Source organism: Trachypithecus francoisi, unplaced genomic scaffold, assembly GCF_009764315.1.
Source record: "Trachypithecus francoisi isolate TF-2019V2 unplaced genomic scaffold, Tfra_2.0 Lachesis_group10, whole genome shotgun sequence".
In the NCBI taxonomy this organism is placed as follows: domain Eukaryota; kingdom Metazoa; phylum Chordata; class Mammalia; order Primates; family Cercopithecidae; genus Trachypithecus; species Trachypithecus francoisi.
In genome coordinates, this window is record NW_022681455.1 from 87,305,814 (window position 1) to 87,331,661 (window position 25,848).

At 39.6% G+C, this 25,848-nt stretch overlaps 1 protein-coding gene across 7 annotated transcripts in view; it reads right to left on the minus strand.

The window, feature by feature from the left end:
* Positions 1–25,848, minus strand: part of NETO2 (neuropilin and tolloid like 2) — a 68,423-nt gene that overhangs the window by 2,329 nt on the left and 40,246 nt on the right. For 3 of the 7 annotated variants that reach the window (XM_033218315.1, XM_033218314.1, XM_033218318.1), the window contains exons 8-9: positions 2,373–2,462; positions 1,762–1,875 (exon numbers count right to left, since the gene is read on the minus strand). The exons of 2 other annotated variants lie outside the window; for them this stretch is intronic. In XM_033218315.1, coding sequence (XP_033074206.1) covers positions 1,762–1,875; positions 2,373–2,462 — 204 coding nt within the window. The remainder of the gene's footprint in view (positions 1–1,761; positions 1,876–2,372; positions 2,463–25,848) is intronic. 2 more of the 7 variants (XM_033218316.1, XM_033218317.1) reach the window with 1 other exon arrangement.

Consider the following 25,848-nt stretch of genomic DNA (forward strand, 5'->3'; position numbering starts at 1 on the left):
TAAAATTTCTGTCTAAAGTTACCAATCACAGTATAGATGGATAGATTACAGAAAAGATAAAGTTCTTGGGCCGTTTATTCAGAAGTCATACAGATGCATACATTCTGCAAATCAAATCAAATACATAAATACAGACTATGCCAAATAAATACTTTTATTCTATCAATTTTAGCTTTCTGCTTTATGGCAGGTTTGACCAACTGCCATGTTCAGGTATACCCACATCTACTGATGACCACACGGAGAGCAAACTAACATGGTCAGACTAACCCATCCAGTATATTATCATGACCTACTGTTTTTGAATGATTAACTGAAAACACTTCATGTCAAGTATTTATAACAGCAATATCAGATTGCATCACCTTTTCATAGTAAGATATTTATTGAACTCTTATAGCAGGGGTCCTCAACCCCTGGGCCACAGACAGGAACTCGGTCTCACTGCAGGAGGTGAGCTGCGAGGGAGTGAGTGAAGCTGCATCTGTATTTGCTGCTGCTCCCCATCACTCACATGACCCGGAGCGCTGCCTCTTGTCAGATCAGCAGTGGCATTAGATTCTCACAGGAGCAGAAGCCCTATTGTGAACCGTGCGTGTGAGGGATATAGGCTGTGCATTCCTTAGGAGAATCTAATGCCTGATGATCTGTCACTGTCTCCCATCACCCCCAGATGAGACTGTCTAGTTGAAGGAAAACAAGCTCAGGGCTCTCACTGATTCTACATTATGGTGAGTTGTATGGTTATTTCATTATATATTACAATGTAATAATAATAAAGTGCCCAATAAATGTAATGCGCTTAAATCATCCTGAAACCAACACCCCTAGCCCACCCCTGTCCCGTGAAAAAACTGTCTTCCACGACACCAGTCCTTGGTGCCAAAAAGGTTGGGGACTGCTGTCTTAGAGGATAAGAGGTGGATCATCTTTAGTTCTGACACAGTGACCTGACAACCAGCTTGCAGACATTCAACCATTACCACAAGCTGCATTTATCTTTCAGTGAGTACACAATAGAGTATAGGAAATGTTATGAAATAAAAAAAGCAGTTCATAGAATGTTTCTGTTTTTATGTTGTAAGACGGAATCTGCAAGTTGATTTTTATTAAATAGTGTTTCCACATACTTCAGGCTAACCGCTAAATTATTTTGACAACTAAATAGGGTATGTTTACAATACAAATGACAAACCTCAACAACAGTAACAAAAATAGGGCAAGGCATACCACTATATCTTTTTTTTTTTTTTGAGACGGAGTTTTCGCTTTTGTTGCCCAAGCTGGAGTGCAATGGTGCGATCTCAGCTTACTGCAACCTCCGCCTGCCGGCTTCAAGCGATTCTCCTGCCTCAGCCTCCCGAGCAGCTGGGATTACAGGCATGCGCCACCACGCCTAGCTAATTTTTTGTATTTTTAGTAGAAACGGGGTTTCATTGTGTTAGCCAGGTTGGTCTCAAACTACTGACCTCAGGTGATCCGCCTACCTCAGCCTCCCAAAGTGCTGGGATTACAGGCATAAGCCACTGCACCCGGCCACAATACACTTTAGAACTTAACAGTTTATAGACAAAAAATGCTTTCGTTTAGAGTATTTTTCTTTGTTTTCACCACATCCCAGGTGTATGATCCATTTAAATGTTTCCATTTCTGTCAAAGCAGCTATGCTAAGCACTGTTGTAGAAAATAACATTTTAAGTTCTTAATGAAGGGTAATAGCCACTCTTTTCTCAAAAAGGTTGGCCTTTACATCAAACTCACCTTTACAATGATTTTCATCCCAAGGGTATGCACAATTTTGGACACCATTACAGACTAAAGAATTATTGATGCACATGTTGCTATGGCAAAAGAAAGTGCTGCTTGTGCAGGGAGCTGCAGGAAGAGAAAACAGTGTTGCGAAGAGCAGGCATACCACCCGATTTTGATTTATTTCATACATAACAAATCTGACTTTATGAGTACTTTCTTACCGCAAGGGTCTTTCTTTGAATAAACTCTGTACTATTCAAACAATAAGACAAACGTCAATATTCTCTGATGCTGGCTCATTCAAACTTTTTCTTAGGCTAGGCCCCAAAAGGTCACTTTTAATGTAATGATAATGAATGTATTTTCAATGGTTCTTATGGAACCAGTATACAGTCTGCTAAATTTTTTTTCAAAAATTTGAAAGACAATGTTGGCAAGGATGTGGAGACACTGGAACCCTTCTGTACTGAGGGTGAGAATGTAAAATGGTGCAGTCGTTGTGGAAAATTATCTGGAGGCTCCTCAAAAAGTTAAACATAGAATTACCTTATGATCCAGCAATTTTACTTTTAGCTACCTACTCCAAAGAACTGAAACCAGGAACTCAGTTACTTGCATACCAATGTTCACAGCAGCATTATGCACAACAGCCAGAAGGTGGGAACAAACAAAATGCCCATTGATGGGTGGATGGATAAACAATGTGGCATCTACAAGACAATGGAATGTGATTCGGTCATAAAAATAAATTAAATTATGATACATACACCACGGACAAAGCCACATATTTCACTTAGCATAATTATTTCTAATTACTTTTTTTTTTTTTTTTTGAGATGGAGTCTCGCTCGTCGCCAGGCTGGAGTGCAGTGGTGTGATCGTGGCTCACTGCAACCTCCACCTCCCAGGTTCAAGTGATGCTCCTATGTCAGCCTCCCGAGTAGCTGGGACTATAGGCACGCGGCATGCCCGGCTAATTTTTGTATTTTTAGTAGAGACGGGTTTTCACTGTGTTGGCCAGGCTGGTCTTGAACTCCCGACCTCGTGATCCGCCCGCCTCAGCCTCCCAAAGTGCTGGGATTACAGGCGTGAGCCACCGCGCCTGGCCCTATAATTACATATTAACTATTGTATGAGTTAATGAGCCTAGAAGAGGCAAATTCATAGAGACAGAAAGTAGAATAGAGGTTACCAGGGTCCAGAAAGAGGCAGGAATGGGGAGGTGATGTTTAATGGGTACAGTTTCAGTTTGGGAAGACAAAAACTTTCTGAATATGGAAAGTGGTAACGGTTGCACAATAATGTGAATGTACTTAATGCTACTGAACCATACACTTAAAATGGCTAAAATAATACAATTTGTTATGTATATTTTACCCATAATAAAAAAATCCAATCTTATGGATTCAAAAAAATTGTTTTAAGGACACTAAAGGTATATGGAATATATATCATATAATTTCCTACTTGTGTAAGTTGTTCCTTCAGCCTGGAATGGCTCCTTCTTTCTTTGTGGCGGCCACCTACTCATCTTTCTATATCATCTCAAATGTTACCGTCTGTGAAAATCCCCTTGCTTCTCTGGGGTAGCCAGTCACTCCTGTGTGTTCCTGTCACACTCCACATACTCCTCTACTTGGCACCTCCCCTTGTGTATGTAAACCTTTGTTAGAATGGATTATTATTAGTCAGTGTGCTTACTTCTATTAGGAAATAAACTCCTAGCTTAGAGGCAGAAGTCCAATAGAGTAGTATTAAGTATTTCAGTGTAAAGAAACAAACAAAACATATGAAAGTCAAGAAGTGAGGCAGCTTATTATTTTCCTATTCAGTACGACAGAAGCCCAAAAACTTTAGCCATTTTTTTTTCTTTTTGAGATGGAGTCTCGCTCTGTTGCCCAGGCTGAAGTGCAGTGGTGTGATTGCAGCTCACTGCAGCCTCCCAGGTTCAAGCAATTCTCCTGCCTCAGCCTCCCTGAGTAGCTGGGACTACAGGCACATGTCACCACTCCCGGCTAATCTGTGTATTTTTAGTGGAGATGGGGTTTAACCATGTTGGCCAGGCTGGTCTCGAACTCCTGACCTTATGTGATCTGCCTGCCTCAGCCTCCCAAAGTGTTGGGATTACAGGCATAAGCCACTGTGCCTGGTTCAAAAACCTTAATAATTTTGACTTCTAAAATTAGAATTGGACAAAATGTATTTCCTGCCTAAAAGATTCTGTACTTGTGATTTTCAGAAAATATTTGCTGCACCAAGGAGGGAGAATCGAAAATTGCTCTATGTTATACTGACATATCTCAAATATTTTTTAGTTTTCAGAAGGTTTTTCATGATACAGTTAGTATCTAAAATTTTACTTGACTAATGAGATTTTTTTCTAAATATTACCTTTCTTTTAATAAATATATAATAAATGTAATTTTAAAAACAGCCATAAGCATTATTTTTTTTTTCCCTCCAAAGAGAAGACTCTTTCTTTAGAGTGCAGTCATAGGAAGTTTGGAATATCTGACCACATTCTCCAACTGCAGTACATTATTAATAATAAAACTGACAGTTTTTCATTCATCTGTCTTACCCACTTTGTCTATTTCAAAATGGGCTGTGAACATGGGCTGGAAAAACAGGCATTTATTAGGTACTAGATAACTCCAAAACATAATCTGACAAATACAGGTCCATAGTGAATATCCAAATTGCTTTGGTATTAAGAGTATGACTATAATCTCTCTTTAAGCAGAATGCCCTAAATGGTATTATTCACCCACGTTCCAGTACAACAGGTTAAAAATTTATAGTCATTATGAACTAGGGTTCGTTTATCCCCTCCCCATCCTCACTGTAAGCCAATCTGCAGTTGAGTTCAGACTTCTTTTTCTATATACAGTTCAACAGTCTTCACACTAAACTGTTAAGCTTGTTTACCTGCAGAGTACTCGTCTGCTGCAGTTCAAAAGTATGAGAACCCCTTGGTGGCTGACATGACTGAAGGAGTCCACAATAGCTATGAACTGTGAAGGAACTTGGGAAACAGCACCATGGAGCAGAAAGCAGAAAAAAACAACGGGCTAGTAATCAATAAAAATGGTTTCTATCATCAGTTAATCCACATTTTAAGGTATTTAACCTCCTTGGGCCTCGGCTTCCTCTTTTAAAATGAAGGGGATGGAATACAGTGTATCTCAGACTTCTGGTTCTAAAATTTGATGAGATTATGGAAGTAGTGGTCTCAATCATAATACTTCTGTTTTAGATTTAAGTTCAAATGATGTATATATCTAATAAGTAATTTATCCAGAAATGGCTAACCTGTCAAAATGGTATCACTAAAACCAATGAAATAATTACTTCATGATTCTTAGATAACATTGATGGTTCCAGCTCATCGGAAAGACAACAGGTGTCAGTTACACAAACATGCCATCATATTGAGGGCTGGGGAGTGTATGGTGGTGTTTTATTCACGCTACAAAATTAGCTATTGCATCTACTTGGGTTTGTCATGGATATCATAAAACTGTATTATACTGATGGGGGCACTAAAAAATATTAAAAAATGGCCAAGAGAAACATGCACCATTTTTGATTTCCTAATTTCTACAAACTGGAGTTTCTTTTTTTAATTTATATACCACACTGTAATTCTATTACATACAATATAATTGTATATTATGTTCTATTCTACTACCTATTTTATCTAGTTCACAAAAAGGGGATGTAGGAAAGATGAGCCATTTTCAACACAGGCTGAATGAGGTAATAAACAGCACTGTGGGTCCTTGGCATTCGGATTTCATGAATAAAACTACCATTGGTTTTCAAGGTTTATCTACAGAACATTATGTGACCCCCTCTTTGATGGCTCTTTATAACTTCAAAGGTGACCTTAAAGACAGGTTTACCACTCCGTGTTCATCACTGATTGAGCACTGAGAGGAAAATGTCTTCAGTTTTTATTATAAATTCTTTACAACTGCTCTCCATATTATTTACAGCGATTAGAAAACAGCACTGATATTGTCAGATTTTGTTTCATAGAAATGTGAGTTATATTAATAATTATACCTACATTAACCTTTATGGCTTTTCACTGGGTGAGCATGGCTGGTGGAAATGACAATCAAGCATCAGTTATTGATATGGGATTTTAATGGTATGCTTCAATTCAAATAATAAAATGATTGAACTACAAGTCTTTATATAAATAAAAGCAAAACTAGTGCCAGTTATTAACTCCACTTATAGCCTGAGGACTCTCTACCTTCTGCCGTTCCTCACTGCTGGGTCACGGTGTGGAAAGGAAGGGGAGGGCTGGGATTTTGTGTCTCCCCCAATTTCAAAGAGATGTGGCAATGATGCTGAAGGATGGCTGTCCTTTAGCAAAGGCTGCAGGGGGTCCACGGGCAGTATGTCACCAAAAATCATATTACGGGTTTATTCTAATAAAAATATCTGCTGCTGCTTTCACAGTTCTAGTCCTAGAAATTATTTTCCTAAAATTGTATCTTTCTTAAAGAGTGAGGTATATATTAGTATTCAGTGCCTGGGAAGAAGCCAAATATATCCTGATTGCTATTCTGTATCATCCATTTTAGCAAAATTATTCTATTTCAGTTATATCTGTAATCTACAATGGGTAGGCATGAACTGAATCTCTCATGCAGAATTAGCCCATTTATATAAATCTCTTCTGAAATACTAATTGTTTCCATGGGTGAAATCGTAACAATTACAAATCACAGCTTAGAGGAGAACAAAAGAAACAGTTCAATAATTTGAATTAGTGATAAGCATGAAAAAATTTAATTGGAGCTCTGAAATTTGCTTTCCAAATGGAGGTTTTTCCAGCTGGCTCTTGTTTTTAAAAAACTCTGTTAAATCCCTTATTTTAATCACACACACTTTTTCTGCAGGGGCGGCTTTCTTCTTGTTCTTGGGTAATAAAGGTAAATTTGGGATACAAAGTTAAATCTATTGCAGCCTTACAATTTAAACTTAAGTCTTACATTTGGTGATTAGTTAATATAAAGATATCACTTGAGGGAGGCTTTTCACCTGTTTAATTATCAAGATTTGTATTAACAACAACAAAAAAATTAGTGTATACAGAGAAAATACCTTAACTAAAACACATTAAAGAAGAATTTCTCATCATGGACACAGACCAGTGCTGTCCAAAATAAATATGTGAGTAAAAAATGTGAGCAAGTAGCCACATTAAAAAGTAGAAAAGAAATTGGTGGAATTAATTTGACTTTAACCCAACATATCTGCGCAGAAATAGTTAACATTATAGCAGGCCTGAGGGTGCTACCTTTGAAAGGTGCTGCTTGCAAGACTGGCCCTTGGGTGCCATCCATTCCCTAACAGATAAGGGTACTTCATTGTACCTAGACTTTGTATAAAACATGTCATTTATGCCAAATACTTGCTTTCCTGCTAAGAGTTTGAAATTTTGATACATGCAAAGCAGAGGGTGCCTATGTGACCAGACCCTGATAAGAACCTTGGGTGCTGAGTCTCTAATGGGCTTCTCTGGGCAGAAACACTCCATGTGTGCTACTGCATTTTTATTTTTTTTTGGAGACAGAGTCTCGCTCTGTTGCCCAGGCTGGAATGCAGTGGCATGATTCATAGCTCACTGCAGCCTCAACCTCTGGGGCTCAAGTGATCCTCCTGTCTCAACCTCCAGAGTAGCTGGAACCACAGGCGTGCACCACCATGCTCAACTCATTTAAAACTGTTTTTGGTTTTTTTTTTTTTTTTTGTAGAGATGTTGTCCATCATATCGCCCAGGCTGGTCTCAAGCAATCCTTCCACCTTGGCCTCCCAAAGAGCTGGGATTACAGGTGTGAGCCACTATGTCCAGCCCATGCACATTTGCCATTGTTGGAGAAACAGGCATACTCAGAATGCCCCTCATGGAAAGGACGCGGTACGTGGACCTGTGCAAGGATAGGTCCAAACCCTGGCAGCTTCTCCCTGGTGGCTCCCTTTTGTCATCCATCCCAGCTGGGAGTGTAGTACAAATAAATGCTGGGTCCTAGAGTTCTTCCAGCAAGGCACCTAACATGGGGGTGCTGTTGGAAGCTCTGAAACAATTTCCTAAATATTCTCATTTTAACATATAGCATAAAATACTGTTAGTGAAATACTTTACATTCTTTATTTCATACTAAGCCTCTGACATCTGGGAGTCGTTTTTATAATGATAGCACACATCAGTTTAGATGGGCCACGTTACAAGTGCTCAGAGGCTGCAGGTGGCTGGCGGACACTGGACCGGACAGCACAGGTGCAGAGGCTGGGCACACAGAAACCGAGGGAAAAATAAGAAGGCTAAAAGGCTTTCTTGTTAGCTACATCTTTGTATAAAGCACTGATATGTAGTTTATTTGACATAGTGAAACAGCCTCTGCATAGTTTTTTAAGTCTGAAAAGTTCTCAAATTTAAAAAGGTTTAGGAACATGCTCAGGTTCTCTCCCTGGTGAAGGAAGTGGCAGCAGCAAAGTTCACTCTCAGCAAATGCCACCATGAGCTCCTGACATTTCCAGCTGCCCAAGGAGCTCACCATGTCCAAAACATGACACTTTCCCCATCTTGTCTGTTCAGTTTTCATTTTCCAAGTCAGTCAGACTCAAAATTGTAGGTGTCTGACTCATTCTTTTAGCCTTCATTGAATGGGTCATTGAATCCTGTGGATTCCGTTTCCCCACTCTTCTTTGTCCTCACTGCCCCTGCTTAGGTTCAGACCTCCAGGGCTTCCCGCTGTGACTATGGAAGTAAACTCTTAACTCATCTCCATGCCCCAGCTAAAGCACAGCACTAAAGATGTTACTATATAGTGCCAACTCCCTGATGCCTGTAAGATGAGTCTACATTTTCCCTTTGATTTTTTTCAAAGGGCTTCATATTCCAGTTTCTTTTTTTTTTTTTTGAGACGGAGTCTCGCTCTGTCGCCCAGGCTGGAGTGCAGTGGTGCAATCTCGGCTCACTGCAAGCTCCGCCTCCTGGGTTCACGCCATTCTCCTGCCTCAGCCTCCTGAGTAGCTGGGACTACAGGCGCCACGCCACCATGCCCGGCTAACTTTTTGTGTTTTTAGTAGAGACAGGGTTTCACTGTGTTAGCCAGGATGGTCTCGAACTCCTGACCTCGTGATCCGCCCGCCTCAGCCTCCCAAAGTGCTGGGATTACAGGCGTGAGCCACCGCGCCCGGCCCATATTCCAGTTTTAATCTACTTTTCCTGCCTCCTTTCTCTGCCACTCCCTCTACTACACACTTCTTGTGGCCCACCTTAGCTCTGCTTCAATGCTTTTCCCATTTTATTGCTTCTGTCTAAAACAACAGCCTCAATGAACATTTCTACCTTCAAAATATACCTACTCTCAAGGACACACTCAAAGGACCTGCACTCAAACACCACCTCCTCCATAACTGATGCTGTCTGTTCGAAGGAACTTGGATATTTAACAGGAGAACACTTTATGTCTCAAAGGGTCTTCATTACGGTCAATCCTGCACTGTCACTATTTGCCTATGTCACCTTACCTGATTGGAAAACCCTTTAGGGCATAGGGCAGGTCCTGTTCCATGCATGTTTGTATCTTCCTAGCATCAAACACATGGCATTTCACATGACAAATGCCAAAGAAATGAATGGAAAGCAGGTAGGAAGGCTAGTTGACTAAACTGGCTTCATAACCCAATTGACCATTTGGCATCTCATGAAGACCTTTAAATTTCTGGATAGAAGAGTTCAGCTATAAGAAAACCTGTATATGGTCATAAACAGTCTTGATTGTAATACAGAATCCATGGAATAATATAATGCCTTGAAATTATAAGATTCAGAAAAACTATTAATTTTCAAATTTGTCAAAAATATCTGATATCTTACTGTTACACTTTAGTATTTACAAACTCTGTATTTGCACAAATCATACAGCTTACCATTACACCACATTCATCAGTCAGGATATAAAAGCTAAAATATTTGTTTCTTTTCATGACAACAGATAAGATACACCACTTATAATTTTAAAATAAATGTGAACATACAAACTCAACTATATCTGGGCAGTTCAGATGGGTCTTAAGATGGTATTTTTCGGCCGGGCGCGGTGGCTCAAGCCTGTAATCCCAGCACTTTGGGAGGCCGAGACGGGCGGATCACGAGGTCAGGAGATCGAGACCATCCTGGCTAACACGGTGAAACCCCGTCTCTACTAAAAAAATACAAAAAAAAACTAGCCGGGCGAGGTGGCGGGCGCCTATGGTCCCATCTACTCGGGAGGCTGAGGCAGGAGAATGGCGTAAACCCGGGAAGCGGAGCTTGCAGTGAGCTGAGATCCGGCCACTGCACTCCAGCCTGGGCGACAGAGCGAGACTCCGTCTCAAAAAAAAAAAAAAAAAAAAAAGATGGTATTTTTCTTTATACAGGAGATGAATCTGAGGAAACAGACAGTTGGGAGAGGCTAACCAGCCCTGCCCAAATGTAGATTAAAGTTAAGGGCCATTCGAGTTCAAGTAAAAAAATGATGTTATATTGGAAAGCAGATTTTGCCAAAGCTACTATAATATGATCTGTACCCATGATAAGCAAAATTTAAAAAAATTAGTAAATACTGATGTATCCCTTGGATTTTTTTTTTTTTAATCCTTAGCTAATTGGCTGAGGAGTTTAAGGAGATAGAAAAGCAAAGAAATATAGCAGAAACAGTTTTTCCTGGGGGTATTTTATTCACTTGATTTTTCAGGAACCTAAAGAAAGGTTTTGTTTATTTATTTTTTTGAGACGGGGTCTTGCTTTGTCACTCAAGCTGGAGTGCAGTGGTGCAATCTTAGCTCACTGCAACGTCTGCCTCCTGGGCTCAAGCAATCCTCCCATCTCAGTCCCCTCAGTGGTGCATACCACCACGCCCAGCTAATTTTTGTATTTTCAGTAGAGATGGGGTTTCACCATGTTGGCTAGGCAGGCTGGTCTCAAACTCCTGAGCTTAAGCGATCCACCCGCCTCGGCCCCACAAAAGCTGGAATTACATGTATGAGCCACTGTGCCTGGCGTAGGAACCCAAAGAAGAATCCTAAAATCTGTCCTCAACATTTCTCCACTTTTAAGTTGTGGTGGTTGTCTGTATATGAGCTACAAACTTTAAGAAGAAAAACTTTCCACATGCTTACCAAATAGTGAAGATAATTTTTAAAAACTTCAGCAGTTCATAAAAACACAATATCCACGGTAACCACAAGAACGTATTTATAAAATATACACAAAAGGAAATGTGAAGGGAATCAAAACTTATCACTACAAAAAAATCAATTAAAGAAAAGAAGGCAGCCGGGCACGGTGGCTCAAGCCTGTAATCCCAGCACTTTGGGAGGCCGAGACGGGCGGATCACGAGGTCAGGAGATCGAGACCATCCTGGCTAACACGGTGAAACCCCGTCTCTACTAAAAAATACAAAAAACTAGCCGGGCGAGGTGGCGGGCGCCTGTAGTCCCAGCTACTGGGGAGGCTGAGGCAGGAGAATGGCATGAACCCGGGAGGCGGAGCTTGCCGTGAGCTGAGATCCGGCCACTGCACTCCAGCCTGGGCGACAGAGCGAGACTCCGTCTCAAAAAAAAAAAAAAAAAGAAAAGAAGGCAGTAGTGGAGGAAATGAGAGACAACAAAGCTATAGACACACAGAAAACAAGTAGCAAAGCGACAGAAGTCCTTCCTCATCAGCAATTAAACATAAATAAACTCTCCAATCAAAAGAAGAGATTGCAGAATGGATGGAAAATAACAAGACCCAACTATATGCTGCCTGTAGGACACTCACTTTAAAGATACAAAAAAGTTGAAAGTAAAAGGATGGACAAAGATATTACATGCAAATAGTTGCTAAAAGACAGCTGGGGGGTGGCAATACTAGTCTTGGATAAAAAAGGACATGGTATATTGATAAAAGGGTCAATTCACCCAGAAGATATAACAATTATAAACATATATGGACTAAAAACAAAGGAGCCCTAAAATATACAAAACAAACATTGATAGAACTGATGGGAGAAGTAGACACTTGTACAATAGTAATTGGAGACTTCAACACCCCACTTTCAATAAAGGATAGAATGACCAGGCAGAATATCAATAAGAAAATAAAGGACCTGAACACCACTATAGACCAAATGGACCTAACATATACAGAAAATTCCACCCAATAACAGAATACACATTTTTCTCAAGTATACATCAGACAGTCTCTAGAATAGACTACGTATGTTCAGCCACAAAACAAGTCTTAATATATTTTAAATGACTAAAATAATATAACATTTATTTTCAAATCAAAATAGAATGAAACTAGATATCAACAACTGAAGGGAAATGAAAAAATTCACAAGTCTGTGTAAATTAAACTACACACTCTTACAAAACTTTTAAACTTGTGATTTCGAAAAAGAAATCCAAGGGAAATTATAAGACACCTTGAGACAAATGAAACCCAAAACATGCCAAACTTATGGGGAGTAGTAAAAGGGAAATTTACACCTGTAAATGCCTACGTTAAAAAAGAAGAAACAACTTAGATCAACAGCTTAACTTTATACCTTAAGGAACTAGAGAAAGAAGACTAACTAAATTCAAAGCTAGCAGAAGTAACAAAATAATAAAGACTAGAGTGACAATAAATAAAACAGAAAACAGAAAAAGACCAAAAACCCAAAACTTGGTTCTTTGAAAAGATCAACAAAACTGACAAACCTTTGGCTAGAAGTAAGAACAAAAAGACTCAAATTATTAAAATCAGAAATGCAACTGGAAACATTACTACAGATCTTACATACATAGAAAGAATCCTAAGTGAATACTAAGAACAACTGTATGCTAACAAACTGACAACCTAGAGGAAATGGACAAATTCCTAGAAACACACAATCAAACAAAACTGCAAAATGAAGCCAAAGAAAATCTGAATAGGCCTAAAACTAGCAAGGAGATTAAAAAAAGAACCCAGAACTTCTCAACAAAGAAAGGCTCTGGATCACATGGCTTCACTGGTGAACTCTACTAAACAGGTAAAGAATTAACACCAATCGGTTGATTCCTGGGCAAGATGGCTGAATAGGAACAGCAACAGTCTGCAGCTTCCCATGAGATCAAGGCAGAAGGCAGGTGATTTCTGCATTTCCAACTGAGGTACCTGGCTCATCTCATTGGGACTGGTGAGACAATGGGTACAGCCCACGGAGGGCAAGAAGGAGCAGGGTGGAGGGTCACCTCACCTGGGAAGCGCAAGAGGTTGGGGCACTCCCTCCCTTAGCCAAGGGAAGCCATGAGGGATGGTGCATTCCGGCCCAGATACTAAACTTTTCCCATGGTCTTCACAACCCACAGACCAGAAGATTCCCTTGGGTGCCTACACCACCAGGGACCTGGGTTTCAAGCATAAAACTGACGGCCATTTGGGCAGACACTGAGCTAGCTGCAGGAGTTTTTTTTCATACCCCACTGGTGCCTGGAACCCCAGCAAGACAGAACCACTCACTCCCCTGGAAGGGGGGCTGAAGCGAGGGAGCCAAGTTGTCTAGTTCAGCAGATCCCACCCTCCCCGCCACCCCCATGGAGCCCTTCAGACTAAGATCCATTGGCTTGAAATTCTCACTGCCAGCACAGCAATCTGAAGTCGAACTGGGAGCTTGGTAGGGGGATGGGCATCCGCCATTACTGAGGCTTCAGTAGGTGGTTTTCCCCTCATAGTGTAAACAAAGCCACTGGGAAATTTGAACTGGGCAGAACCCACTGCAGCTCAGCAAAGCCAGACTGACTATTAGAAGGAAAACTAACAGAAAAGAATAGCATCAATATCAACAAAATGGGCATCCATGCATAAACCACATCCGAAGGTCACCAACATCAAAGAACAACGGTAGATAAATCCATGAAGATAAGGAAAAACAGTGCAAAAAGGTTGAAAATTCCAAAAACCACAACGCCTCTTCTCCTCCAAAGGATCACCACCCCTCGCCAGCCAGGGAACAAAACTGGATGGAGAATGAGTTTGACAAATTGACAGAAGTAGGCTTCACAAGGTGGGTAGTAACAAACTTCTCCGAGCTAAGGGAGCATGTTCTAACCCAATGCAAGGAAGCTAAGAACCTTGAAAAAAGGTTAGAGGAATTGCTAACTAGAACCACCAGTTTAGAGAAGAACATAAATGACCTGATGGAGCTGAAAAACACAGCATGAGAACTTCGTGAAGCATATGTAAGTATACAACAGCTGAATGGATCAAGTGGAAGAAAGGGTATCAGAGATTGAAGATCAGTTTAATGAAATAAAGCAGGAAGACAAAATTAGAGAAAAAAGAAAGAAAAGGAACAAAGTCTCCAAGAAATATGGGACTATATGAAAAGACCAAACCTATGTTTGACTGGTGTACCTGAAAGTGACAGGGAGAATGGAACCAAGTTGGAAAACACATTTCAGGATATTATCCAAGCAAACCTTCCCCAAACTGGCGAGGCAGGCCAACATTCAAATTCAGGAAATACAGAGACCACCACAAAGATACTCCTCGAGAAGAGCAACCCCAAGACACATAATCGTCAGATTCACCAAGGTTGAAATGAAGGAAAAAATGTTAAGGGCAGCCAGAGAGAAAGGTCTGGTTACCCACAAAGGGAAGTCCATCAGACTAACAGTGGATCTCTCTGCAGAAACCCTACAAGTCAGAAGACAGTGGGGGCCAATATTCAACATTATTTTTTGTGTGTGTGATGGAGTCTCGCTCTGTCACGGTGGTGTGATCTTGGCTCACTGCAACCTCTGTCTCCTGGGTTCAATGGGTTCAAGCAATTCTCTCAGCCTTACGAGTAGCTGGGATTATAGGGGCCTGCCAGCACGCCCAGCTAATTTTTGTATTTTTAGTAGAGATGGGGTTTCACCATCTTGGCCAGCTGGTCTTGAACTCCTGACCTTGTGATCCACCAGCCTTGGCTTCCCAAAGTGCTGGGATTACAGGTGTGAGCCACCGCACCCAGTCTCAACATTCTTAAATAATGTTCAACCCAGAATTTCATATCCAGCTAAACTAAGCTTCATAAGCAAAGGAGAAATAAAATCCTTTACAGACAAGCAAATGCTGAGAGACTTTGTCACCACCAGGCCCGCCTTACAAGAGCTCCTGAAGGCAGCACTAAATATGGAAAGGAAAAACTGGTACCAGCCACTGCAAAACATACCAAATTGTAAAGACTACCAACACTATGAAGAAACTGCATCAACTAATGGGCAAAATAACCAGCTACCATCAAAATGACAGGATCAAATTCACACATGACAGTGTTAACCTTAAATGTAAATGGGCTAAATGCCCCCAATTAAAAGACACAGACTGGCAAATTGGATGAAGAGTCAAGACCCATCAGTGTGATGTATTTAGGAGATCCAACTCATGTGCAAAGACACACATAGGCTCAAAATAAACAGATGGAGGAATATTTACCAAGCAAATGGCAAGAAAAAAAAAAAAATCAGAGGTTGCAATCCTAGTCTCTGATAAAACAGACTTTAAACCAACAAAGATTAAAAAAAAAGACAAAGAAGGGCATTACAGGGATCAATGCTGAAGGGTAAAGGGATCAATGCAACAAGAGCTAACTGTCCTAAATATATATGTGCACCCAATACAGGAGCACCCAGATTCATAAAGCAAGTACTTAGAGACCTACAAAGAGACTTAGACTCCCACACAATAATTGTGAAAGACTTTAACAACCCATTGTCAATATTAGACAGATAACGAGACAGAAAATTAACAAGGATATTCAGGACTTGAACTCAGCTCTGGACCAAGCGGACCTAATAGATATCTATAGAACTCTTCAACCCAAATCAACAGTATACACTCTTCTCAGCACCACATCACGCTTATTCTAAAACTGACCACATAATTGGAAGTAAAACACTCCTGAGCAAATGCAAAAGAACAGAAATCATAACAAATAGTCTCTTGGACCACAGTGCAATCAAATTAGAACTCAGGATTAAGAAACTCACTCAAAACCACACAACTACATGGAAACTGAACAACCTGCTCCTGAATGACTACTGGGTACATAACAAAATTAAGGCAGAAATAAATAAGTTCTTTGAAACCAATGAGAACAGACACAACGTACCAGAATCTCTGGGACACAGCTAACACAGTGTTTAGAGGGAAATTTATAGCACTAAATGCCCACAGGAGAAAGTGGGAAAGATATAAAATTGACACCCTAACATCACAATTGAAAGAACTAGAGAAGCAAGAGCAAACACATTCAAAAGCTAGCAGAAGACAAAATAACTAAGATCAGAGCAGAACTGAAAGAGATAGAGACACAAAAAAAATCCTTCAAAAAATCAATGAACCCAGGAGCTGGTTTTTTGAAAAGATTAACAACATAGATAAACCGCTAGCCAGACTAATAAAGAAGAAAAGAGAAGAATCAAATAGACACAATAAAAAATGATAAAGGAGATATCACCACTGATCCCACAGAAATAGAAATTACTATCAGAGAATACCATAAACACCTCTATGCAAATAAACTAGAAAATCTAGAAGAAATAGATAAATTCCTGTACACATACACCCTCCCAAGACTAAACCAGGAAGAAGGCAAATCCCTGAATAGATCAATAACAAGTTCTGAAATTGAGGCAGTAATTAACAGCCTACTAACCAACAAAAGCCCAGGACCACATGGATTCACACCCGAATTCTACCAGAGGTACAAAGTGGAGCTGGTATCACTCCTTCTGAAAGTATTCCAAACAACAGAAAAGAGGGACTTCTCCCTAACTCACTTTATGAGGCCAGCATCTTCCTGGTAACAAAACCTGGTAGAGACACAACAAAAAAGAAAATTTCAGGCCAATATCCCTGATGAACGTCGATGTGAAAATCCTCAGTAAAATTCTGGCAAATTAAATCCAGCAGCACATCAAAAACCTTATCTACCACAATCAAGTCAGCTTCATCCCTCGGATGCAAGGCTGGTTCAACATACGCAAATCAATCACATAAACAGACCCAATGAGAAAAATCACATTATTATCTCAACAGATGTAGAAAAGGCCTTCTATAAAATTCAACACTCCTTCATGCTAAAAACTCTCAATAAACCAGGTATTGATGAAACGTATCTCAAAATCATTAGAGAGATTTATGACAAACCCACAGCCAATATCACACTGAATGGGCAAAAGCTGGAAGCATTTCCTTTGAAAACCGGAACAAGACAAGGATACCCTTTCTCACCACTCCTATTCAACATGGTATTGGAGGTTCTGGCCAGGGCAATTAGGCAAGATAAAGAAATAAAGGATATTCAAACAGGGAGACAGGAAGTTAAATTGTCTCTGTTTGCAAATGACATGATTGTATATTTAGAAAACCCCATGGTCTCAGCCCAAAATCTCCTTAAGCTGATAAGCAACTTCAGCAAAGTTTCAGGATACAAATCAATGTGCAAAAATCACAAGCATTCCTATACACCAATAGGTGTATAGACAAACAGAGAGCTAAATCATGAATGAACTCCCATTCACAATTGCTAAAGAGAATAAAATACCTAGGAATACAACTTACAAGGGATGTGAAAGACCTCTTCAAGAGGAACTACAAACCACTGCTCAAGGAAGTAAGAGAGGACACAAATGGAAAAACATTCCATGCTCATGAATAGGAAGAATCAATATCGTGAAAATAGCCATACTGCCCAAAGTAATTTATAGATTCAATGCTATCCCCATCAACTTACCATTTGACTTTCTTCACAGAATTAGAAAAAACTAGTTTAAATTTCGTATAGAACCAAAATGGAGCCTGTATAGTCAAGACAATCCTAAGCAAAAAGAACAAAGCTGGAGGCATCATGCTTCCTGACTTCAAACTATACCACAAGGCTACAGTAACCAAAACAGCAAGGTATTGGTACCAAAACAGATATATAGACCCATGGAACAGAATAGAGGCCTCAGAAATAACGCCACATATCTACAACCATCTGATCTTTGACAAATCTGACAAAAACAAGCAATGGGGAAAGGATTCCCTATTTAATGGTATTGGGAAATCTGGCTAGCCATATGCAGAAAACTCAAACTGGACCCCTTCCAGAAACTGGACCTTATACAAAAATTAACTCAAGATGGACTAAAGACTTAAATCTAAGACCTAAAACCATAAAAACCCTAGAAGAAAACCTAGGCAATACCATTGAGGAGATAGGCATGGGCAAAGGCTTCATGACTAAAACACCAAAAGCAATGGCAACAAAAGCCAAAATTGGCAAATGGATGTAACTAAACTAAAGAGCTTCTGCACAGCAAAAGAAACTATTATCACAGTGAACAGGCAACCTACAGAATGGGGGAAAATTTTTGCAATCTATCCATCTGACAAAGGGCTAATATCCAGAATCTACAAGGAACTTAAACAAATTTACAAGAAAAAAAAATCAACCCCATCAAAAAGTAGGTGAAGGATATGAACAGACACTTCTCAAAAGAAGACATTTATGCAGCCAACAAAGATATGAAAAAAAGCTCATCATCATTGGTCATTAGAGAAATGCAAATCAAAACCACAATGAGATACCATCTCACTCCAGTTAGAATGGCTACCACTAAAAAGTCAGAAAACGAGAGATGCTGGAGAGGATGTGGAGAAACAGTGCTTTTACACTGTTGGTAGGAGTGTAAATTAGTTCAACCATTGTGGAAGAGTGTGGAGACTCCTCAAGGATCTAGAACTAGAAATACTATTTGACTCAGCAATCTCATTACTGGATATATACCCAAAGGATTATAAATCATTCTACTATAAAGACACATGCACACGTATGTTCATTGCAGCACTATTCATAATAGCAAAGACTTGGAATCAACCCAAATGCCCATCAATGATAGACTGGATAAAGAAAATGTGGCACATATATACCATGGAATACTATCCAGCCATAAAAAAGGATGAGTTCATGTCCTTTGCAGGGACATGGATGAAGCGGGAAACCATCATTCTCAGCAAACTAACACAGGAACAAAATCAAACACTGCATGCTCTCACTCCTAAGTGGGAGTTGAAGTATAAGAACACATGGACACAGGGAGGGGAAGGAACATCACACACCGGGGCCTGTTGGGGGGTGGGGGCCTAGGGTAGGGACAGTATTAGGAGAAATGTAGATGATGGGTTGATGGATGCAGCAAACCAGCATGGCAGGTGTATACTTATGTAACAAACCTGCACGCTCTGCACATGTAGCCCAGAACTTCAAGTATCATAATAATAAAAAAAGTTAACACTAATCCCCAAAATCTTTGAAAAAGTTGAAGAACAAACACTAGTTACTCATTCTATGAGGCCAGAACACTAGTTACTCATTCTATGAGGCCAGAATTATTCTGATACCAAAGCTAGAAAAAGATACAAAAAACTAAAGACCAATATCCCTTACGAATATTAACATAAAAATCCTCAAGAAAATTACTACTTCAGAATTCAGCAACATATAAAATGATTATACACCAAGAACAAGTGGGATTTATTCCCAGAATGCATGAGTGGTTCAATAATACAAAAGCCTACCAATTTAATACATCACATTTACAGTAAGGGAAAACAACTACATGATCAGCTTAATGAATTTTCAAAACAGCATTTGACAAAATTCAACAGCCTTTCATGATAAGAACATTCAATTAACTATGAATAGAAAAAAAAAATTCCTTCACATGACAAAGGCCATATAGGAAAAACCCAGAGCTACCATCATAATCAGTAGTGAAGGACAGAGCTCCACTAAGATCAAGAATAAGACAGATACCCAATTTCACTTCTATTGAATATATACTAGAAGTTCTGGTTGGAGCAGTTAGGCAAGAAAATGAAATGAAACGTATCCAAATTAGAAAGGAAGATATAAGATTTTCTCTGTTCACAAATAACACAATCTTACATGCAGAAAACCCTAAAGATCACACCCACCCACCCACCCACCCACACCCTGTTAGAGCTAATAAACTAAGTCAACAAAGTTGCTGGATGCAAAACCCACATACACAAATCCATTGTACTTCTAAACATTGCCAATTAACAATTAGAAAAGGAAGTTAAGAAAATAATTCCAGTATAATAGTATTAAAAAGAATAAAATATTAGGAATAAATTTAACCAAGGAGGCAAAACATTCATATGCTGAAAACTACAAAACATTGCTGAATGAATTAAGAATGAAAAATCAATGGGAATATACATCCTGTGTTCATGAATGGGAAGACTTCATACAGTTAAGATGACAATATTACTCAAAGTGACCCACAGATTTAAAATGATCCCTTTGAAAATCCCAACAGTGTTTCTGCAGAAATAGAAAAAGTCATCCTAAAATTCATGAAATGTGAATGAACCATGAATAGCCAATCCAATTTTGAAAAACAAGAAAAAAGTTGGAAGACTCACACATCCTGATTTCAAAACTTATTACAAATTTACAGTAATCAAAACAATTACTACTGGCATAACAACAGGCATATAGACCAACAGAATTGAGAGGCCAGAAATAAATCTTCACATAAATTTTTTTTTTTTGACGGAGTCTAGCTCTGTTGCCCAGGTTGGAGTGCAGTGGTGCAATCTCGGCTCACCGTGACCTCTGCCTCCCAGGTTCAAGTGATTGTCCTGCTTCAGGCTCCCGAGAAGCTAGGATTACAGGCGTGTGCCACCACGCCTGGCTAAATTTTGTATTTTTAGTCGAGATGGGGTTTCGTCATGTTGGCTAGGCTGGTATCAAATTCCTGATCTCAAGTGTTCCACCAACCTTGGCCTCCCAAAGTGCTGGGATTACAGGCATGAGCCACTGTGTCCGGTCTTTCTTTTTTTTAAAAAAAAATAGAGATGGGGTTTTGCTATGTTGATCAGGCTGGTCTTGAACTCCTGTCCAGGCTGGTCTCAAATTCCTAGACTCAAGCAATCCTCCTGCCTCAGCCTCCTGTGTAACTGGGACTACAGATTGGCTATTCATGGTTCATTCACATTTCATGCCACTGTGCACAGGTCTAATTGATTTTTGACAGGGGTGTCAAGACCATTCAATGGGAAAGGACAGCGTTTTCAAAAAATGATCCTGGGAAAGCTGGATATCCACATGAAAAAGAATGAAGTTGGAGCCTTAACTTACACTATATACAAAAATTAACTCCAGATAGATCAAAGACCTAAACGTATTACAAAAGCTAAAACTATAAAACTCTCAGAAGAAAACGTATGAGAAAAGCTTCAGGACATTGGTCTTGACAGTGATTTCTTGGATATCACACCAAAAACAACAACAAAAACCACATTAAATTGGGCTTCATCAAAATTAAAAACTTTTGTACCTGAAAGGACACTATATAAAGGGAGTGAAAAGGCAACAAACAGAATGCAAAAAAGTCTGCTAATCACATACACAATAAGGGACTAATATCCAGAATATGCAGAGAATGCCTACAACTTAAAAAAAAAATCAAAAGCGGGCAAAGGATGTGAAGAGACCTTTCTGCAAAGAAGACACATGAATAGCCAAGAAGCCCATGGAAAAATGCTCAACATTACTAATCGTTAGGCAAATCAAAACCACAATTAGATGCTACTTTACACGTATTAGGATGGCTATTATCCAAAAGTACGAAAAATAACAGGTATTGGTGAAGATGTGGATAAATCGGAACCCTCTGTGTGCTGCTGGTCGGTGTGTAAAATGGTGCAGCCACTGTGGAAAAGTTTGCTGGTACCTCAAAAACTTAAACACAGATTTGCCATATGATCCAACAATTCTACACAGCAGCATTACTCATCATAACCCAAAGGTAGAAACAATCAAGCATCCATCAACTGATGAATGAATGTATAAAGAAAATGTGGCATTTACTTATGGAATATTTAGCCTTAAAAAAGAATAAAATTCTGATACATATGACCATATGGATGAACCATGAAAAGATATCATGGATGAACCTTGAAATCCTTATGCTAAGCAAAGTAAGCCCGACATAAAAGGACAAATATTATATGATTCTACTATGAGTTACCTAGAATACGGAAATTCATAGAGACAGAAAGTAGAACAGAGGTTACCAGCATAGGGAGAGAGAAAAAAATGGGAAGGAACTGTTTCATGGGTATAGCGTTTCAGTTTGGGATGATAAAAATGCTCCAGACAAAGTGGTGATGGTTGCACAACAATGAGCATGTACTTAATGCCACTGATTTACACATTTAAAAGTGACTGAGGGTAAATTTTATACCATGTATATTTTGCCACAGTTAAAAAAAAAAAAAGCTACAACCCTCCTGGAAGGGTATTTGGCAATATCTAACCAAACTACACAACGTTTTTTAACCAAACAATCCCACTTGTAGGAATTTATCCTGATGACACGTCTCCAACAATACAGAAAGAGATACGCATAACATTATTCACTGCAGCTTGTTTATAACCGCAAATATTGGGAATAACCTATATGCCCAACATAAGTAGAAGATAAAATAAAGTTGGTATATACAATGCTCTACTATGCAGCTATAAAATAAAAATGTGCTCTATGAATTGATATGGAATGGTTTCCAGGATATATATATATATTTTTTTGAGACAGGGTCTTACTCTGTCACACAGACTGGAGAGTGCAGTGGCCTGATCTCAGCTCATTGCAACCTCCACCTTCTGGTTTCAAGCGATTTTCATGCCTCACCCTCCCCAGTAGCTGTAATTATAGGCGCATGCTACCATGCCCCACTAATTTTTGTATTTTTAGTAGAGACGGAGTTTCGCCACGTTGCCCAGGCTGGTCTCAAACTCCTGACCTCAAGTGATCTGCTGCCTCGGCTTCCCAAAGTGCTGGGAATACAGGTGTGAGCCACTGCACCTGACCAGGATATACTTTTAAGTTGAAAAAATAAAGTATAAAAGAATAATGCTGTCCTTCAAGTAAGAAAAAATGTCACATAAGAAAATACACATGTATCTGCTCATTTGTGCAAAAAGAAATCCAGATAGAGGGTAGAAATGGAAGGCAGAGAATGAAGGAGGCAAGGACACTTCCAAGTGTCCCTCTTGGGATGTGGGCTCTCTAGGAACAACAGTTATGTTCCCAGAACCCCCACATAAAAATAATGTATAGAAACCATGATGTGGGGGGAGCACAAAATGAAATATAAACCACTAGCCTGAGTAACTGGAAAACAGTATCTTGACAGTAAAACTAAACACAAAAAGAACTGTACATAAGGTACTTTGTTAGGAAATTTCTCAAAGGGATATGGATTAGCAATTGTGAAGTTACTTTTTGTGTATATATTAGGATTAAACAAATTAATCCATTTTAGATAAATTAGGTTTCTCTCTGTAAGATGAAGAAAGGGCTCCTTGGAAATACAGTTGATCTAGGGTTGGGTCAGAGAAAACACAAGTTGAGCCTGGTTCATCCAGAATTGCCATAAAGTAAGAAAATAATTAAAAAACTATTAATTGGGTATGCTGAGAGGACACAGGAGGCAAACTGAAGGAGCTTCCAATGGCTGAAGCTTGGGCTTTGAGCAACAAAATAATGTTAGTATCATAGAAAAATAACTTTTTTTGAGACATTCTCACTCTGGTCACCCAGGCTGGAGTGCAGTGGTGTGACCTTAGCTCACTGGAGCCTTGACCTCCTGGGCTCAGGTGATTTTCCCACCTCAGCCTCCTGAGTAGCTGGGACTATAGGCACCTGCCACTACGCCCAGCTAATTTTTTTATTTTTATTTTTATTTTTTATTATACTTTAAGTTCTAGGGTACATATGCATAACGTTTATATCATGTATAACTCCCCAATGCAATCCCTCCCTCCTCCCCCCCCCCCCATGATAGGCCCCAGTATGTGATGTTCCCCTTCCCGAGTCCAAGTGATCTCATTGTTCAGTTCCCACCTATGAGTGAGAACATGCGGTGTTTGGTTTCTCTTCTTGTGATAGTTTGCTAAGAATGATGGTTTCCAGCTGCATCCATGTCCCTACAAAGGACGCAAACTCATCCTTTTTGATGGCTGCATAGTATTCCATGGTGTATATGTGCCACATTTTCTTAATCCAGTCTGTCACAGATGGACATTTGGGTTGATTCCAAGTCTTTGCTATTGTGAATAGTGCCGCAATAAACATACGTGTGCATGTGTCTTTGTAGTAGAGTAATTTATAATCCTTTGGGTATATACCCAGTAGTGGGATGGCTGGGTCATATGGTACATCTAGTTCTAGATCCTTGAGGAATCGCCATACTGTTTTCCATAATGGTTGAACTAGTTTACAATCCCACCAACAGTGTAAAAGTGTTCCTATTTCTCCACATCCTCTCCAACATCTATTGTTTCCTGACTTCTTAATGATTGCCATTCTAAGTGGTGTGAGATGGTATCTCATTGTGGTTTTGATTTGCATTTCTCTGATGGCGAGTGATGACGAGCATTTTTTCATGTGTCTGTTGGCTGTATGGATGTCTTCTTTTGAGAAATGTCTGTTCATATCCTTTCCCCACTTTTTGATGGGGTTGTTTGTTTTTTTCTTGTATATTTGTTTGAGTTCTTTGTAGATTCTGGATATTAGCCCTTTGTCAGATGAGTAGGTTGCAAAAATTTTCTCCCATTCTGTAGGTTGCCTGTTCACTCTGATGGTAGTTTCTTTTGCTGTGCAAAAGCTCTTTAGTTTAATGAGATCCCATTTGTCAATTTTGGCTTTTGCTGCCGTTGCTTTTGGTGTTTTAGACATGAAGTCCTTGCCCATGCCTATGTCCTGAATGGTACTACCTAGATTTTCTTCTAGGGTTTTTATGGTATTAGGTCTAACATTTAAGTCTCTAATCCATCTTGAATTAATTTTCGTATAAGGGGTAAGGAAAGGATCCAGTTTCAGCTTTCTACTTGTGGCTAGCCAATTTTCCCAGCACCATTTATTAAATAGGGAATCCTTTCCCCATTTCTTGTTTTTGTCAGGTTTGTCAAAGATCAGATGGCTGTAGATGTGTGGTATTATTTCTGAGGACTCTGTTCTGTTCCACTGGTCTATTTCTCTGTTGTGGTACCAGTACCATGCTGTTTTGGTTACTGTAGCCTTGTAGTATAGTTTGAAGTCAGGTAGCGTGATGCCTCCAGCTTTGTCCTTTTGACCTAGGATTGTCTTGGCAATGCGGGCTCTTTTTTGGTTCCATATGAACTTTAAAGCAGTTTTTTCCAATTCTGTGAAGAAACTCATTGGTAGCTTGATGGGGATGGCATTGAATCTATAAATAACCTTGGGCAGTATGGCCATTTTCACGATATTGATTCTTCCTATCCATGAGCATGGTATGTTCTTCCATTTGTTTGTGTCCTCTTTGATTTCACTGAGCAGTGGTTTGTAGTTCTCCTTGAAGAGGTCCTTTACATCCCTTGTAAGCTGGATTCCTAGGTATTTTATTCTCTTTGAAGCAATTGTGAATGGAAGTTCATTCCTGACTTGGCTCTCTGCTTGTCTGTTACTGGTGTATAAGAATGCTTGTGATTTTTGCACATTAATTTTGTATCCTGAGACTTTGCTGAAGTTGCTTATCAGCTTAAGGAGATTTTGGGCTGAGACGATGGGTTTTTCTAAATATACAATCATGTCATCTGCAAACAGGGACAATTTGACTTCTTCTTTTCCTAACTGGATACCCTTGATTTCTTTCTCTTGCCTGATTGCCCTAGCCAGAACTTCCAACACTATGTTGAATAGGAGTGGTGAGAGAGGGCATCCCTGTCTTGTGCCAGTTTTCAAAGGGAATTTTTCCAGTTTTTGCCCATTCAGTATGATATTAGCTGTGGGTTTGTCGTAAATAGCTCTTATTATTTTGAGGTACGTTCCATCAATACCGAATTTATTGAGCGTTTTTAGCATAAAGGGCTGTTGAATTTTGTCAAAAGCCTTTTCTGCATCTATTGAGATAATCATGTGGTTCTTGTCTTTGGTTCTGTTTATATGCTGGATTACATTTATTGATTTGCGAATGTTGAACCAGCCTT